The sequence below is a fragment of the Anabrus simplex genome, chromosome 4 (assembly GCF_040414725.1).
Source record: "Anabrus simplex isolate iqAnaSimp1 chromosome 4, ASM4041472v1, whole genome shotgun sequence".
Taxonomy (NCBI): Eukaryota; Metazoa; Arthropoda; class Insecta; order Orthoptera; family Tettigoniidae; genus Anabrus; species Anabrus simplex.
Window position 1 is genome coordinate 201211294 of NC_090268.1, and position 14502 is coordinate 201225795.

The following is a 14502-nucleotide window of genomic DNA, read 5'->3' on the forward strand; positions in this document are numbered from 1 at the left end:
TTTAAACAGTGTACTCCAGCGAATACATGGATTCGTGATCATAAAGGATTGACTTGCAGTGAATGGTGTGATGCAATAAAAATGAATGCCAATATCTCTGCTGTGCGTACTGTACCTGGCAGATCCCAGGGCAACAGCCTCTGTTGGCGTTGCCACAGAGAGTTTGAAACTCTTTCCCATATCCTGGGAGCCTGTCCATGTGGTGAATTACTACGCACCTCACACCATAATGTAGCCAGACCAATGATAGCTAACACATAGAGAGGACAAGGTTATAACGCCTATGAAGAAGTGCACGGTCTCTCCAACAGAGGAAGCAACCAATGCATTGACATTATGCTTTTAAGCCATCCTGTTCTGAAGGTTTCATCGTTGATCCAACAATTAGATTTGAGACCAACGAAAACCAGCCAGAAAAGTTTGAATGGAAAATTCTAAATTCCCATGGAGGGAATTAGATATTTTTCACCAACAGAGCATGCGGAAAAAAGAAGAATTTATGAAGAAACGGTGGACTTCCATAAACAAAAGCATAAGCTCTCATCTATCTCTGTAATCAGCTTGATGTTAGGTGCTCGAGGAACCATACCTAAATTTTTTGTCACCTTCTGCAATACCTTTGGGCTGAATAGAGATTTCATGTATAACATTGCCATTACCACACTCAAGAAGTCCATCATGATCTTCAAGAACCACGCTTGCGGACCTCAAATAAATGTTTGATGTGCCTCACTCTTTTACCTACACTTAACCTCATACGATCCCATTATCTAATGTATCTATATCCATTATTGTTGTTAAGGTACTCTTTGTCCTTGGGCAACCTGCAGTTGTTGCAGGAAGATTGTGTATTAAATAATAAATTCAGCAAGCAAATAGAGACAATGAAAATAATTTAAAAATTAATTATTGAGCAGAAATAAACCAAAATATGATTTTAGGGGTTTTGAAATCTCATGACTTTCGTGACACTTTGAAACAGGCTGGTGATAATTGCTGTTGTAACATTCCCCCACTACATCTACAAGAATATGCTAATTTACCTCATCAACAGAGCATTGCACAGCTACTACCATTGGCTGTTATTGATCAACTGCTCACTCCACTTTGCTACTCAGCAGTTCTCTACGTCATCCCGACGTCACCACTAAGTTACATTCTCGAAAGATCTTTATTCTTACAATTTACAAACTTCCTCATATAGATCCGTATTGATACAGCTTAAATTAACCGACTGGATGGTAAGGACGAAATAACAGCGTGTAAATACACACGAGGTAGCAGCAAGCCCTCTATGCTACACTGGAGTCGAAACTGGACTGACGTGGAAGCGGAGCGGCTTGGTATATATAGTGACGCCATAGAGAACACTAGTGCAGGAGAATGGAAAACCACAGAAAACAATTCTCAGAACAGCCGACGGTTGGGGCCAGCCGTGAGGTCCAGCCCTGTCCCATCTCCTGAATGCAGAGGTATAAAGCCAGGTTAGAGCCGTGACCACCCCTCCTCTGCTTGGTTGGCAGGTCAGAGTGCAGAGCTGTTGGGCCACGGACCAGCCGTGGCCGCTTATGGGTCGAGACCCACTCACCAACTTTGATAGTAAGTTTTTATGTCACGCAGTTGTGACGAAAACTCATTTCTTAATTTCTGATGGTTTAAACCCATTAAATATATATATATATATATATATATATATATATATATATATATATATATATGTATACACTTTCTTTCCAGACCTTGTCTTTGAAAGGAATCTTCATAAGAATTAAAGCTTTTAGTATTCTGATGTGGATAAGGTCCCATTTTCCTATTCCAAGGCCAGTGTTCAAGTCTCCCTCAGTCAGTACACTGAAGCTACCAGCTACCAGCTCTGCATGTCATATTTTAAAGAAATATCACTCAAATTTTAACATGTGAAGAATTTTTACAAGAAAGTGGTGGACAATTTAATGAAAAGTAGTGTAAACTGTTTTAGTGAATTCTCAAACATTTCGTAAAGGACATGGGTTCATCCACTTTTTTAAAATTATTAGACAGTAATAATGATGTATCTTAATCTGTTACGAGGTGCTATGGCTGAAGAAGTCTTAAATTAGACGATACATGTACTAAAGAATGTATGTATTTTATGTATGTATTTTAATATTGAATGCGTTTTCACTTGTAAAGTGAAGTGTATTGATTGGGTGGACCATTAGACCTAACACCAGTTCTTAATTAGAACTTTATTCTTCGAAACCTTCTATTGCTCTCTATGTGCTCCGCTTCCATGTCAGTCCAGTTTTGACTCCAGTGTTGCATGGAGGGTTTGCTGCTACCTTGCGTGTATTTACACACTGTTATTTCATCCTTACCATCCAGACTGCTACGTCATGAAACTCGGTGAGCTAAGCATTTACGATTCTAAGATCTGTGTTGGGACTTCAACTCCCATAGCCCTTCAGGCTCTAACTTTTTACCTTATTGTTACTAAAATGTCTCCATTCCTCCCCTGAAGTGGGGAGGCAGGCCTCTTAGATGGTGACGCCGTCTCTCAGGCCAGGAGATTTGTTATGGTGAAGGAGATGCTCAGAGAAGGTGAGGGGGTTGGAGGCCATGGCGTATAGTAGGAACTGTCCCAGCATTCGCCTTAGTGGAAGAGAATGGAAAACCTCGGAAAACCATTCTCAGAACAGCCGACGGTTGGGGCCAACCGTGAGGTCCAGCCCTGTCCCGTTTCCTGAATGCAGAGGTTTAAAGCCACATTAGAGCCGTGACCACCCCTCCTCTGCTTGGTTGGCAGGTCAGAATACAGAGCTGTTGGGCTACGGACCAGCCGTGGGCGCTTATAGGCCGAGACCCACTCACCAACTTTCATAAAAATACATTCTTATACACTACATTTGATGTCTTGTTGTATGGCGCATACACAAACAGATTTTCTGCTTGTCCCACATAGGAGAAAGCAACGTAGAGCTGACCATGTGTGAAACAGGAAACCTTCAAATTAACTCTGCAAATTCTGGAACGTTTGATTCTAAATCTTATTGATAATCATACTATAAGCTAATCTCACTGGAAATTGTAATTGTTTAAAACAAAATGACAAATTATTTGAGATCAGTGGAATTCTTGGTATGAAATCTGATCTTCCTTTTTCTTTGCCGATTAGGATTACTGCCTCAGTGGTATTGTTAAGGAGCTCTTTCAGTAGGTATCTGTTTTATATTCAAGAATTACAGTAAATACTCACAGATGTACTGAAGCAGAAAACTGTTGTGGTTTTGAGATCACCAAACTCTTGCGAGAAGAATCAAAAATGGTATATAAAACCAAGAAGTACACATCACAGCTTTCTAGAGTACATTCTCACTCATTTCAATAAATTCAATGATGAAGTCAGTCACTTTCAAGCCCCACATGTACCACACCCCTACAGCTTCCAACATGCAACCACCATAGTGTGCGATGGGAGACTTGAGGTTACTTCCACAAAGAAGCAACAGTGGTCTGCGGTGGGTAGTTGTGGCTACAAGGTGAAATGTACGGACACTCGCGTCTACTTTTATATATAGTCTGCCACTTTCAACCCCCACATCTACCACACCACTACAGCTACCAACAACCAACAACTATAACGCAATATGGGAGACTCGTGGCTACTACCACACACAATCACCAGTGGTCTTCAGTGGGTAGTTTTGGCTGAAATGTGAAATATACGAACATGTGCATCTATTTATATATATAGTTGGCCACTTTCAACCCCCACATCTCCGACATCACCATAGCTACTGCACATAACCACTATAGTACACAAAGGGAGACTTGAGGCTGCTGCCACACACAAAAACCAATGGTCTGTGATGGATATTTGTGGCTCCAAGGTGAAATATTCAGACACACTCGTCTATATTTTTATATATTCGGCCACGTTCAACCCCCACATTTCTCCCTCACCACCACAGCTACTGACACGCAATAACCATAGTGAACAATGGGAGACACGAGGCTGTTACAATACACACAGACACCAGTGGTCTGCTATGGATAGTTGGTTGCAAGGTGAAATATATATGAACACACAGGTCTATTTTTATATATAGTCTGCCATTTTTAACCCGCACATGTACCACACCACTACAGCTTCCAACATGCAACCACTATAGTGTACGATGGGAGACTCGTGGCTACTACCACACACAAACACCAGTGGTCTGCAGTCGATAGTTGTGACTGCAAGGAGAAATATATGAACACACGCATCTATTTTTATATGTATTTGGCCACTTTCAACTCCCGATATCTACCACACCACCACAGCTACCGACACACAAATACCAGTGGTCTGCGGTGGATAGTTTTGGCTGCAAGGAGAAATATATGAACACATGCGTCTATTTTTATATGTATTTGGCCACATTCAACCCCCATATCTACCACACCACTACAGCTACCTACGTGCAACCACCATAGTGCGCGATGGAAAACTCGAGGCTACTACCACACACAAACACCGGTGGCCTGTGGTGGGTAGTTTTGGCTGCAAGGTGAAATATACGGATACACACGCCTATTTTTATATATAGATCGTGCAGAGTGGTAGACTCCTTCATGACTTATATTTGCAAATCTGCACTTACTTATTGTATTTGGATTTAAACCTCTAACATGTTGCTTCACCATTCTTATTAGTATCATCATTAGCAATATTGACCATCAGCTAATAAACTCTAGAAAACATATCAAACGCTACACTGTGAGAATTACATTACACATTGGCTATACCTTGACAGAGGAGATCCCGGCCACCAAATTCTAAACCAGGAGAAGATTACTGACGATATTCTATGAGGTGATCAGAAAGCTGACAGTGATGAAGAAGAAGATGATGGTGGTGAAGAAACGGTTTCAGCTGGTCCAAACCTATCTGTGGATAGAGAACATATAGATGACATTATCTTGCTCATAGATACCTCATCAGATCCAATGATAACTGCTTATTTCAACCACTTTTGGCAATTTTGATCAATAATTATCTAGAAAGTATATATAAGTGGAAAGGAAGTGAAATGAACTTGATGCTTTTTTATGTTGACCCCACTCTAAAATTGTATGTTTCTAAAATTGTTCCCCTTCTTCTTCTTCTTCTTCTTCTTCTTCTTCTTCTTCTTCTTCTTCTTCTTCTTCATCCTCCTCCTCCTCCTCCTCTTAGTGCTTATCTCACTTTGCCATAGGGTCCGCTATTTTGAATGCCAGTCTTTACTTCTGTCGATCAAGGGCATCACGAGGAGAGAAACTGGTGTGTTTCATATCTTCTTTCAGCCGATCAAGCCACCACTTCTTAGGTCGCCCAGTGGGACAATGTCCATCTGGGTTGAGGGGCAGGGCGGTCTTCACGGCCACTTGCACATCACTGTACATGACATGTTTGTACCAGTATACATGAGTATTCTGCAGTTTCTCAGTTATGGGTGCAACTCCCATAATCGTTCAGACATTACTGTTTTTGATACGATCACATTGCGTCAGACTGAGCACCCAGTGAAGCATACACACAACGTTTATTGCTTGTTCATGTTTAACGGAGGCTGTCAGCATTCAGAACCATAGAGGGTGACTGGGCATACAATACTCCTGTAAACCTTGGCCTTCCAACGATCAAAGAAGACTCCACTCAATTGCCTGCACTTCAGCCAGCTCGCGCCAGGACGAGCATGACCATCAGGTACCATGTCACTGTCCAAACAGATCAGGGAGCCAAGGTATTTATACTGCTCAGCTTCCTTGATGTCCTGGTTGCCCACATCGATGGTCCCAGGTGTCTGTGATCTGCACTCCATATATTCGGTTTTCATGATGTTCAGCTGTAGTCCATTTCTGCTAACGTGGAGTCCCACTTCTGCACTTGTTCTTCAAAATGAAGGCGTTCTTCTGTGGCCAGCAGGACATGAGACTATATAGGTGTGTCCATGGTGTGGGGGGTTTGGATATCAGCTGTTATTGTATCCCTACACAGTAAGAGGAGTAGGAGTGAGAGGGTCAAACCTTGTTCCTATTAAAGTACATTATTATCACTGAAAGTCTTTTCTTGTCAATGCACTTCCTAAGATTCATGATTTAAAGGACTTTTGACTGCACAGATTAGTCTTAGACCCTAATAGTGTATTAAATCAAGAGTTTACTGTATTGCTATTGTTTCACAGGAGTTTCTTAATGTACTAGAAGCGAACAGTTGTTGAGTTTTTGTAATTAAATACCCTCAAACACTACCAATGCCAAACAGGATCAATCCTTCTGTCTTGAAAAAAAGGAAGGCCAATGATTATATGACTGCACCACATTTATCACAGAAATAATACCCTCTGCATGTAACAGATTGTATTTATTTTAAAATATTTTACTCTTTGTTTTGTGTTGATCTACAGTATAGGCTATTTATGATACCCAAATGTCTCAGGTGGTTTCTTTACAGAGACACAGTTGTTCCTGTTCCTTCATGAAACTAATACATTTTTTATAGTATTACATGGAACCATTAGCTTTATTTCTCTGATACCTTGTATGTGTGTTCACACTTTTTCTGTAGAGGCAGCCAAGAATATGGATGAGATTGACCTCCTGCAAAAGCAACTCACTCATGAACAACTAATGAAGGTCCAAGCAGTTAATAAACTGGCTGAAGTTCTCAACTGTAAGGAACAGGCTGATGCTTATAATTTATCTGAGGAACTGAAGATGAGCCATAGTGAGTGGATCAATCACCGGAAGACATCGATACAGGTAATGATCAAGATTCCTTTATTACAGTGGTTTTCAGCTTGTGAAGTACGCTTACTGGACAAACATTTAGTCACCCCTGTAGAAATCACTACAAGCATCATTTAATACCATGTAACTCTGCCTCTGGACTTCATAACCGCCTGGATTCAGTTAGAAGCGAGTCCACAAGGTTGTGCAGGTATGTCATATCTAGGTTAAGCCACTCGCTGAGGATTTGATCCTGCAATTCCATCAAATTGCAGGGATACTGATGTCACTATTTTACCCGCTGTTCCAACAATTCCCACAGATTTTCAATGGGGTTCAAGTCAGGTGATTTTGCAGGCCAATTTAGATGTAATAGGGTGGAGGAGCATTCATAAAACCAGTCACATATGTGTCCAGCCCAATGAACTTTGCCGTTGTCATTTTGAAAAAATCAGGATAGGCTATCAATAGCATACATCAATAGCATACTCATCATAAGGATGTTGACTGAAAGGCAATACCTGATCATCCATAATGTTTAAATAAACATGCTGGTCACCTCAGTGAGTGGGCCCAATCCATGATATAAATAACACCCTCAAAACATAACAGTCCCACTTCCAGCTTGAATCTGACGTTGCACACACATCCAGGATGAAATGCTTCATTTGGCCTTACGTGCACTCACCGATGTGTGTCATTGGAATACAGGCAAAAATGTGATTCATCAGCCCACATTACATTCCACCAGTCAGCTACAGTCCACATTCCATGATTTCTAGCCCGTTGAAGACGCGCAGCTTTATCTGCCTGTGTTAGCAATGGCCTCTTATGAGTTGACCAACTCCAGATGTTCATTGCATGTAGTTCCTATTGCACAGTTCCTTCGCAAACAGGTTGGAATGGACCTTCATTCACTGAATGCAGCAATTCCTGTCGGGTTTGGAAGTGATTTCATTCACAAGCTGTGAAACATGTCTCTGGTCCCTCTCAGTCAGGATCTTATTTAGACCATAATTCTGACTTTCAGTAACCAGAACTTTATTAGAACTTCCTACACCTCATTAAAAGTAGGACTGGTTTAGGCCCGTTATTGGACCAGCCTCAACTACAATATAATAAACTTAAAAACTATACACATAATACATAAACTATGTTATAAAATTCTTGTTGAAATTACATTCCTTCTTTGGTAATGTCCCCATGAGGTATGAAGTTCGACTAGAAACATCAACACTGTATTACTGTAAAAGCTTCTTTAAGATTTGTCCTACAAATTTTGGCAAAACTTTAAAATACTATACTTAAAAAGTCATTAACATAACATTTTACCATAAAGACTTGAAAAAGTCATGATTGTCACTGAACAATTTACTCCGTCCTAATATTAACTGAGGGAAATTTGTCCTGCATGTTGATGATGATGATGATTGTTGTTTAAAGGGGCCTAACATTGAGGTCATCGGCCCCTAATGGTATGAAATAAGACGAAATGGAATGACATATTAAAAGTCTAAAATTCTCCACTGACCAGAATTCAAAAGCGTGAGAACGAAGAATGAATGGATGGACATGAATTTAAAACAATCAGTGGATGCGACCCGCAATGTCGCACATTCACATAAACTGACGTGACAAAAGAGTATTACTGACCAAGGGAGTACTGCTATAGCATAACACGATCGATTATGCGTGCAGTCAAAAGGGGGTCCTAAATCGAAGTTATCGGCCCCTCATAACGGTACTGATCGCTAGCAAAGTAGAACCATGGTATTTGTTCTGTTGCGGTACTAATCAAAAGTAGCAGAGACTTGCGGTATGCCACACATTATTGTACTACTCAGAGCTTATGAAATTCGACATATAATACAGACCTATGTTTTTCTCACTTTGCGGCGCCATTTACAGGCAACGCAAACCTATGGTGTTCATCATATAAGAGTACTAACCACAGGGACCTCTCCCTATCCCGTGGTGTTCCTCATATAGTGGGTACTAATCATAGGCAAGGCAGAACCATGGTAGCTATCATCCCACGGTCCTGCTCATATGGCGGCACTAATCACAGGTACTGCAAAAGCCGACCGCACGGTGCTCTTGTGTGCTACTAGTCACAAACCAATTTCGTACCTAATGTAGTGGTACTACGCACAAGTAAAAGCGACCCTTGGTGTTCTCCGCGTGGTGTTACGAATCACAAGTAGTTTCATAGTTCTAATACAATCAACCCTTGGTCGCCCCTTTTAGTCGCCTCTCACGACAGGCAGGGGATACCGTGGGTGTATTATTCGTCTGCCTCCCCCACCCACAGGGGGTAGTGTGTTTGGTCCGCGAGTGGTATTTTATTTCCCTCAAGTCCGCCGGCAAGCCGGTTAGGACCCCCCTATCCGCCACCTGGGACGCGCCACGTGGGAGTATCACCTCTCCCCCTGCTACGCCTGCGTAGCAGGTTCGTGGTGTCCTGCATGTTAATGACTTCAAATAGAAACCAACACCTTATTTACATATAATACTGCCGGTGAGTAACTGGATTTATAAGGTAGGCTATCTTAATATGTATTATATGAAAAGCAGTTATCTCTGATTGTTCCTTCGTTTTTAGTTAATGCATTCAGCATAAAAAAGGTGGGCCAAACAACAATTAGTGACATTTTAGGATATCTCTCTCTCACAACATGCATCCCGCCTTTTTTAAAAGCTGAATGCTGCCATCTGGAGTTGGTCAACTCACAAGAGGCCATTGCTAACGCAGGCAGATAAAGCTGCGTGTCTTCAATGGGCTAGAAATCATGGACTGTGGACAGTAGCTGACTGGTGGAATGTAATGTGGGCTGATGAATCACAACTCTGAGTACTTATGTACTTGGTTTCTGTTGCATTTTTCTTCCTCTGTGCTCTCCAAGTGCTTCCTAATTCAATCCTCTTCTTTGGGATCCATTGTACAATGGAAAATTTTACAGGTCGCATGTGGTGTGGAAGAGCAGATCAGAAAGAAATCATTCTTAATTTGACTTACCGTGCAACCGTGGTCTGGCAAACTGGGAAAGTATTGCTAGAACTCTCCATTAGGATTAGATGAGATATGGTGGGAAGGGTGCACAGCAAACAAAAATGGTGATGTGAATAATATGAACCTGATCTAAAAGACCACAACACGACTTTTCCCAGGTTAATATTGTTAAAAGTTTCCCACCTACAAGGTTAGACCAACTACATTTCTGCTTGCACTATAAATGTTCGACTTTTTATGGTTGTTAGCCAGTTTTGCTGCTGAAGAATATTTACTATAACTAAAAAATAAAAAGTAGACATATTGTGGTCTAGGGTTAGAGAGCAGCCTCTTACCCGAAGGCCCCCGGTTCGATTCCCAGCCAGGTCAGATATTTTTACCTGTATTTGGGGGCTGGTTCAAGGTCCACAGCCTGCATGATCTACAAAGCCAAGAATAACAGCTGAAAGGATTCATCATGATTATCACGTATCACCTCATATTGTAATCCACAGGCCTTCAGGCTAACAGCTGTCACTTGCTAGACTAAGGTCCTAGTGGGCCTTTTTCTTCTTTTTGATGTATCATCATGCTACTTATGATTTGTAATCTATATACAGGGTGTATCATAACTATACTGACAAAAAATCAGGGATACACTTTATGTTATGTTAAGAATGATGGTGCAATTGGATTGGAGAAGAAAATTTTCTTTTCGAGAAAATGAGGTTAGTAAAACTTTTTCAAGCATAAAATTACTGTGTCCACCTATTCAATACAATTATATTTTGTAGCGATTAAATCCTATGTAAATTATAAACACTAGTTAGAAACATGTTTCACCCTAATTTTGGGCATCTTCAGCCTAATACTAATCTTAAGGTCAAGTCTTAAATTTATTAAACATTGGAACTTAATACTAAATACAATGGTCTTATGCTAAAAAATATTTTTTTTATAAAAGTTGATATTTACATAGTTTACAATATGTACATTAATTAAAAGCCAGAATTTGTGAACAAGGAAGCAACTAAATTATTTTATTTTACAATGACTAGATAACGTCCAAAGTGTAAAATGGATTACTCCTACTGTATGGATGAGGTAAGGTAAGGGTTATTTTGCCCGAAGGCAGGTCCGAACCTCTGCAGAGGTGTTCCTGAGCCGGAGTTACGTGCGGCAGGGTGGACTGTATGGATGAAACTTTATGCAAATTTGTTCATATTGACTAGATCACACCGTGAATTCATCCATACAGTAGGAGAAATCCATTTTACACTTTGGACGTTATCTAGTCATTGTAAAATAAAATAATTTAGTTGCTTCCTTGCTCACAAATTCTGGCTTTTAATTAATGTACATATTGTTTGTTTGTTTGTCCAACCCTTGTCCCGTTTCCCTACGGGGTCGGGTATGAGGTGAGATGAATTTGTTGTGGCGGTTTTTTATGACCGGATGCCCTTCCTGACGTCAACCTCATCAGAGGAGTTAATGGGAGATGAAATGAATGACGTGATATATGATAGTAGGGAGAGGGTGAAACCCGGTGCCGGCACATAGCCTACTCCTGTCGAATAGCACCAAGGGGTCTGCTCAAGGCTTAACGTCCCCATCCGACGGACGAATCACCATCAACAGCGTCATATGCCCTCACTCCATATGAGCACTGCGGAGAGGTTTGGAATTTAATCCAGGCTTTTGGCACGCAATCTAGTGATTAGAAATTGTATACCACCACCTCCCCTACCCTGCCGGCCAACATTCTGATGGTGAAAATTTTTTCGACCAACGGGACTCGAACCGGCTAACCTCGGTGTTAGAACGTTTTAGACTTCAGCGCCTTAACGATCATGGCCACCAGGCGGGCTAATTAATGTACATATTGTAAACTATGTAAATATCAACTTTTGTAAAAAATATTTTTTTTTAGCATAGGACCATTGTATTTAGTATTAAGTTCCAATGTTTAATAGATTTAAGACTTGATCTTAAGATTAGTATTAGGCTGAAGATGCCCAAAATTAGAGCGAAACATGTTCCTAACTAGTGTTTATAATTCATGTAGGATTTAATCACTACAAAATATAATTGTATTGAATAGGTGGACACGGTAATTTTATGCTTGAAAGAATTTTTCTTATTGTATCTTCAATATGGAACAAAATGAGATTAGTTACTTGTAAAATGAGGTTAATTTGTTACTTCTGGGCATACAATTCAAATTGATGAACTCACCATAATGCCATATAGCCAGCCGCTGCCTGTTGCTGTGTGTCAGAGGAGGGAAGGGAGGGTAAGTGGGACGTGGGAAGCCCCTTTATGGGGCAGAAAATCAACACGCCACACTTTTTGAACAGAGTCCAAAGATCACTACTACACCGTTGTAAACTGTGCATCAAAGTAGGAGTGTGGCATATTGAACATCTACTGTAATCAAATCATTGAAAGCGTGGATATCTGAAAAAGTAAAAAATGGTATTGAAGTGCTTAAGCACATTAATTTTCTTCTTAACGAACAGGAAACCTCTAAATTAATCACAATGAATTCTAGACTTCCGACAGCTAAAGCATACCCTAACTACCACAAGATGTTGGCTACCCAGAAGAGGTTAAGGGGAAGTACAATGTGAGAAGGTACGAAAAGCAGGTGGCAGGCTGGAGAATCAGAAAATACATATAGAGAAGAGAAACAGGTTATGGTAAGCAGTTATTGAATGAATGACATGATCATGACTACCTGCAGAAGTAGCATGTTCCCACCACTGATACATGGATGAGAATCACCACAACATGGATCAAGTGGAGACATGTCACTAGTGTCCTCTGAAATAAAATAATGCCTCAATATATAGAGGCAAAGCTTTGTAAGACCTCAGTGTGCCCAGCAGCCCTTTATGGGGCAGAATGTCATGCATATTCTTGGCCTTCATTTCCAAATCTTCTCCTTCTTCCATCACCCTTATCCAGTGAACTCCTGGGTCAGGCGGTGGATCATTGCCCACCACCCACTTCTCACACCTCGTTGGGGACATAAGAGATGCGCGTTGCTTCTGGGGTGCTCTCTAGCTCCTTGTCCTGATCCACTATGATGCTTCATTATAGACTATTATTACAGTGGGCTTGCCATACCCAAAGTTAAATTTTTAAATATCTCCATCAAAATAGTTACGTGAATAAATGAGTTCAGTTTGGTCTTGAGATAACCATTTCAATGTTAAGTATTGGGTGATAGGTATCACCTCCTCAAAACTGTGTTTGCTTATAAGATAGGCATCTTCTTACCTAGGGAATTATGTATGAATATGGAATTAATATTAAGGGTGGAAGAAATTTATAAGAAGAGCAGTATGGCTTTCGACATGGCAGGTCAACGATAGACTCTATATTTACCATGAGATTATTGATGGGAAAAAGTGGGAATATGAAAAATATCTGACAATGGTATTTTGTGATCTAGTGTTAATAGTGTTAATAGAGAAAAGGTAGGAAACGCTAGAAAGGAAAGGATGTGGAAAGCAATCAAGGGAATTAGTGAAAGGAATGTATAAAAACTGTTCTAATTGTGTCCACACTCCAGTGGGGAGAAGAGATTGGTTTAGAAACCAAACTGGACTAAGACAAGGAAGTGTATTGTTTCCACATATATTTATAATGGTTATGGATGAAATTCTAAAGGAAACAAAGGTAACAACAAAAGGGAATATGAAAATATTGTTGTTTGCAGAACACAAGAATTCAAATCCAACTAGAGGCTTTAAATACTAAGAAATATTATATGAAAATTAGTGTGGAGAAAAGCAAAACAGTGGTGATGACGAGAGGAGAAACAGAAGGAAAAGAAATCGTTAGTATCAGGGTACAAAACCTTGAGGTTATTGAATTCTTCAAATATTAGGAAGTGAAATAATGCAAGATGGAAGTTTGGATAAGGAAATCAGCAAAAGGGTTCAAATGGGGAAATCAAGCTTGATAGCTTCAGTCACTTAAGTGTGACCTGTATCCAGTATTCAGGAGATAATGGGTTCGAACCCCACTATCGGCACCCTTGAAGATGGTTTTCCATGGTTTCCTTTTTTTTTCACACCAGGCAAATGCTGGGGCTGTAGTTTAATTAAGGCCGTGGCCACTTCCTTCCCACTCCTAGCCCTTCCCCGTCCCATTGTCGCCATAAGACCTGTCTGTGTCGGTGCGACACAAAACATCTTGTTAACAACAACAACAACAAAAAGTGGGAAGTTCTAGCAGAATGTAAGAAACTTTGTGTGGAACAGAGAAGTCTCTATCAAATGCAAAGAGATAATGTACAAGATGTACTCCACCCCTATATTAACGTATGCACCAGAGACTTGGACATTGACAGCAAGAGATGAGAGTACAGTAAAATTTAGGCTAGGGAGAAGTTCCTGAGTAGTATGGTAGGGAAAACAAGAAGAGAGAGAGTAAGAAATCTTGAGGTCAGAAAAGAAATAGGGTTTGAAAAACTGGGTGATAGTATGCAGAAGAACAAACTGAGATGGTTTGGACATGTTATGAGGATGGAAGGTGGAAGGATACCAAAACAAGCATTGGGGGCTAAGATAGAGGGGAAAGGGGGCAAGAGGGAGGCCCAGAGCAAAATGTCTAGACTGTATAATAGAAAAAAGACTGGATTGGAATACAATTATTGAATAGGAGTGGTGGAAAGAGAGGCAATGGTGAAGTACCATCAACACCCCAACCTGGGAAAACCTGGACAAGAGGAAATAAAAACGATGCTGATGATGATTAAATTAATGATGAAA

At 40.5% G+C, this 14502-nt stretch overlaps 1 protein-coding gene across 2 annotated transcripts in view; it reads left to right on the forward strand.

Moving 5' to 3' along the window:
- Nucleotides 1–14502, forward strand: part of LOC136871757 (rho-associated protein kinase 1) — a 166787-nt gene that overhangs the window by 70017 nt on the left and 82268 nt on the right. For both annotated transcript variants that reach the window (XM_067145310.2, XM_067145308.2), the window contains exon 5: nucleotides 6572–6765. In XM_067145310.2, the coding sequence (XP_067001411.2) occupies nucleotides 6572–6765 (194 nt within the window). The remainder of the gene's footprint in view (nucleotides 1–6571; nucleotides 6766–14502) is intronic.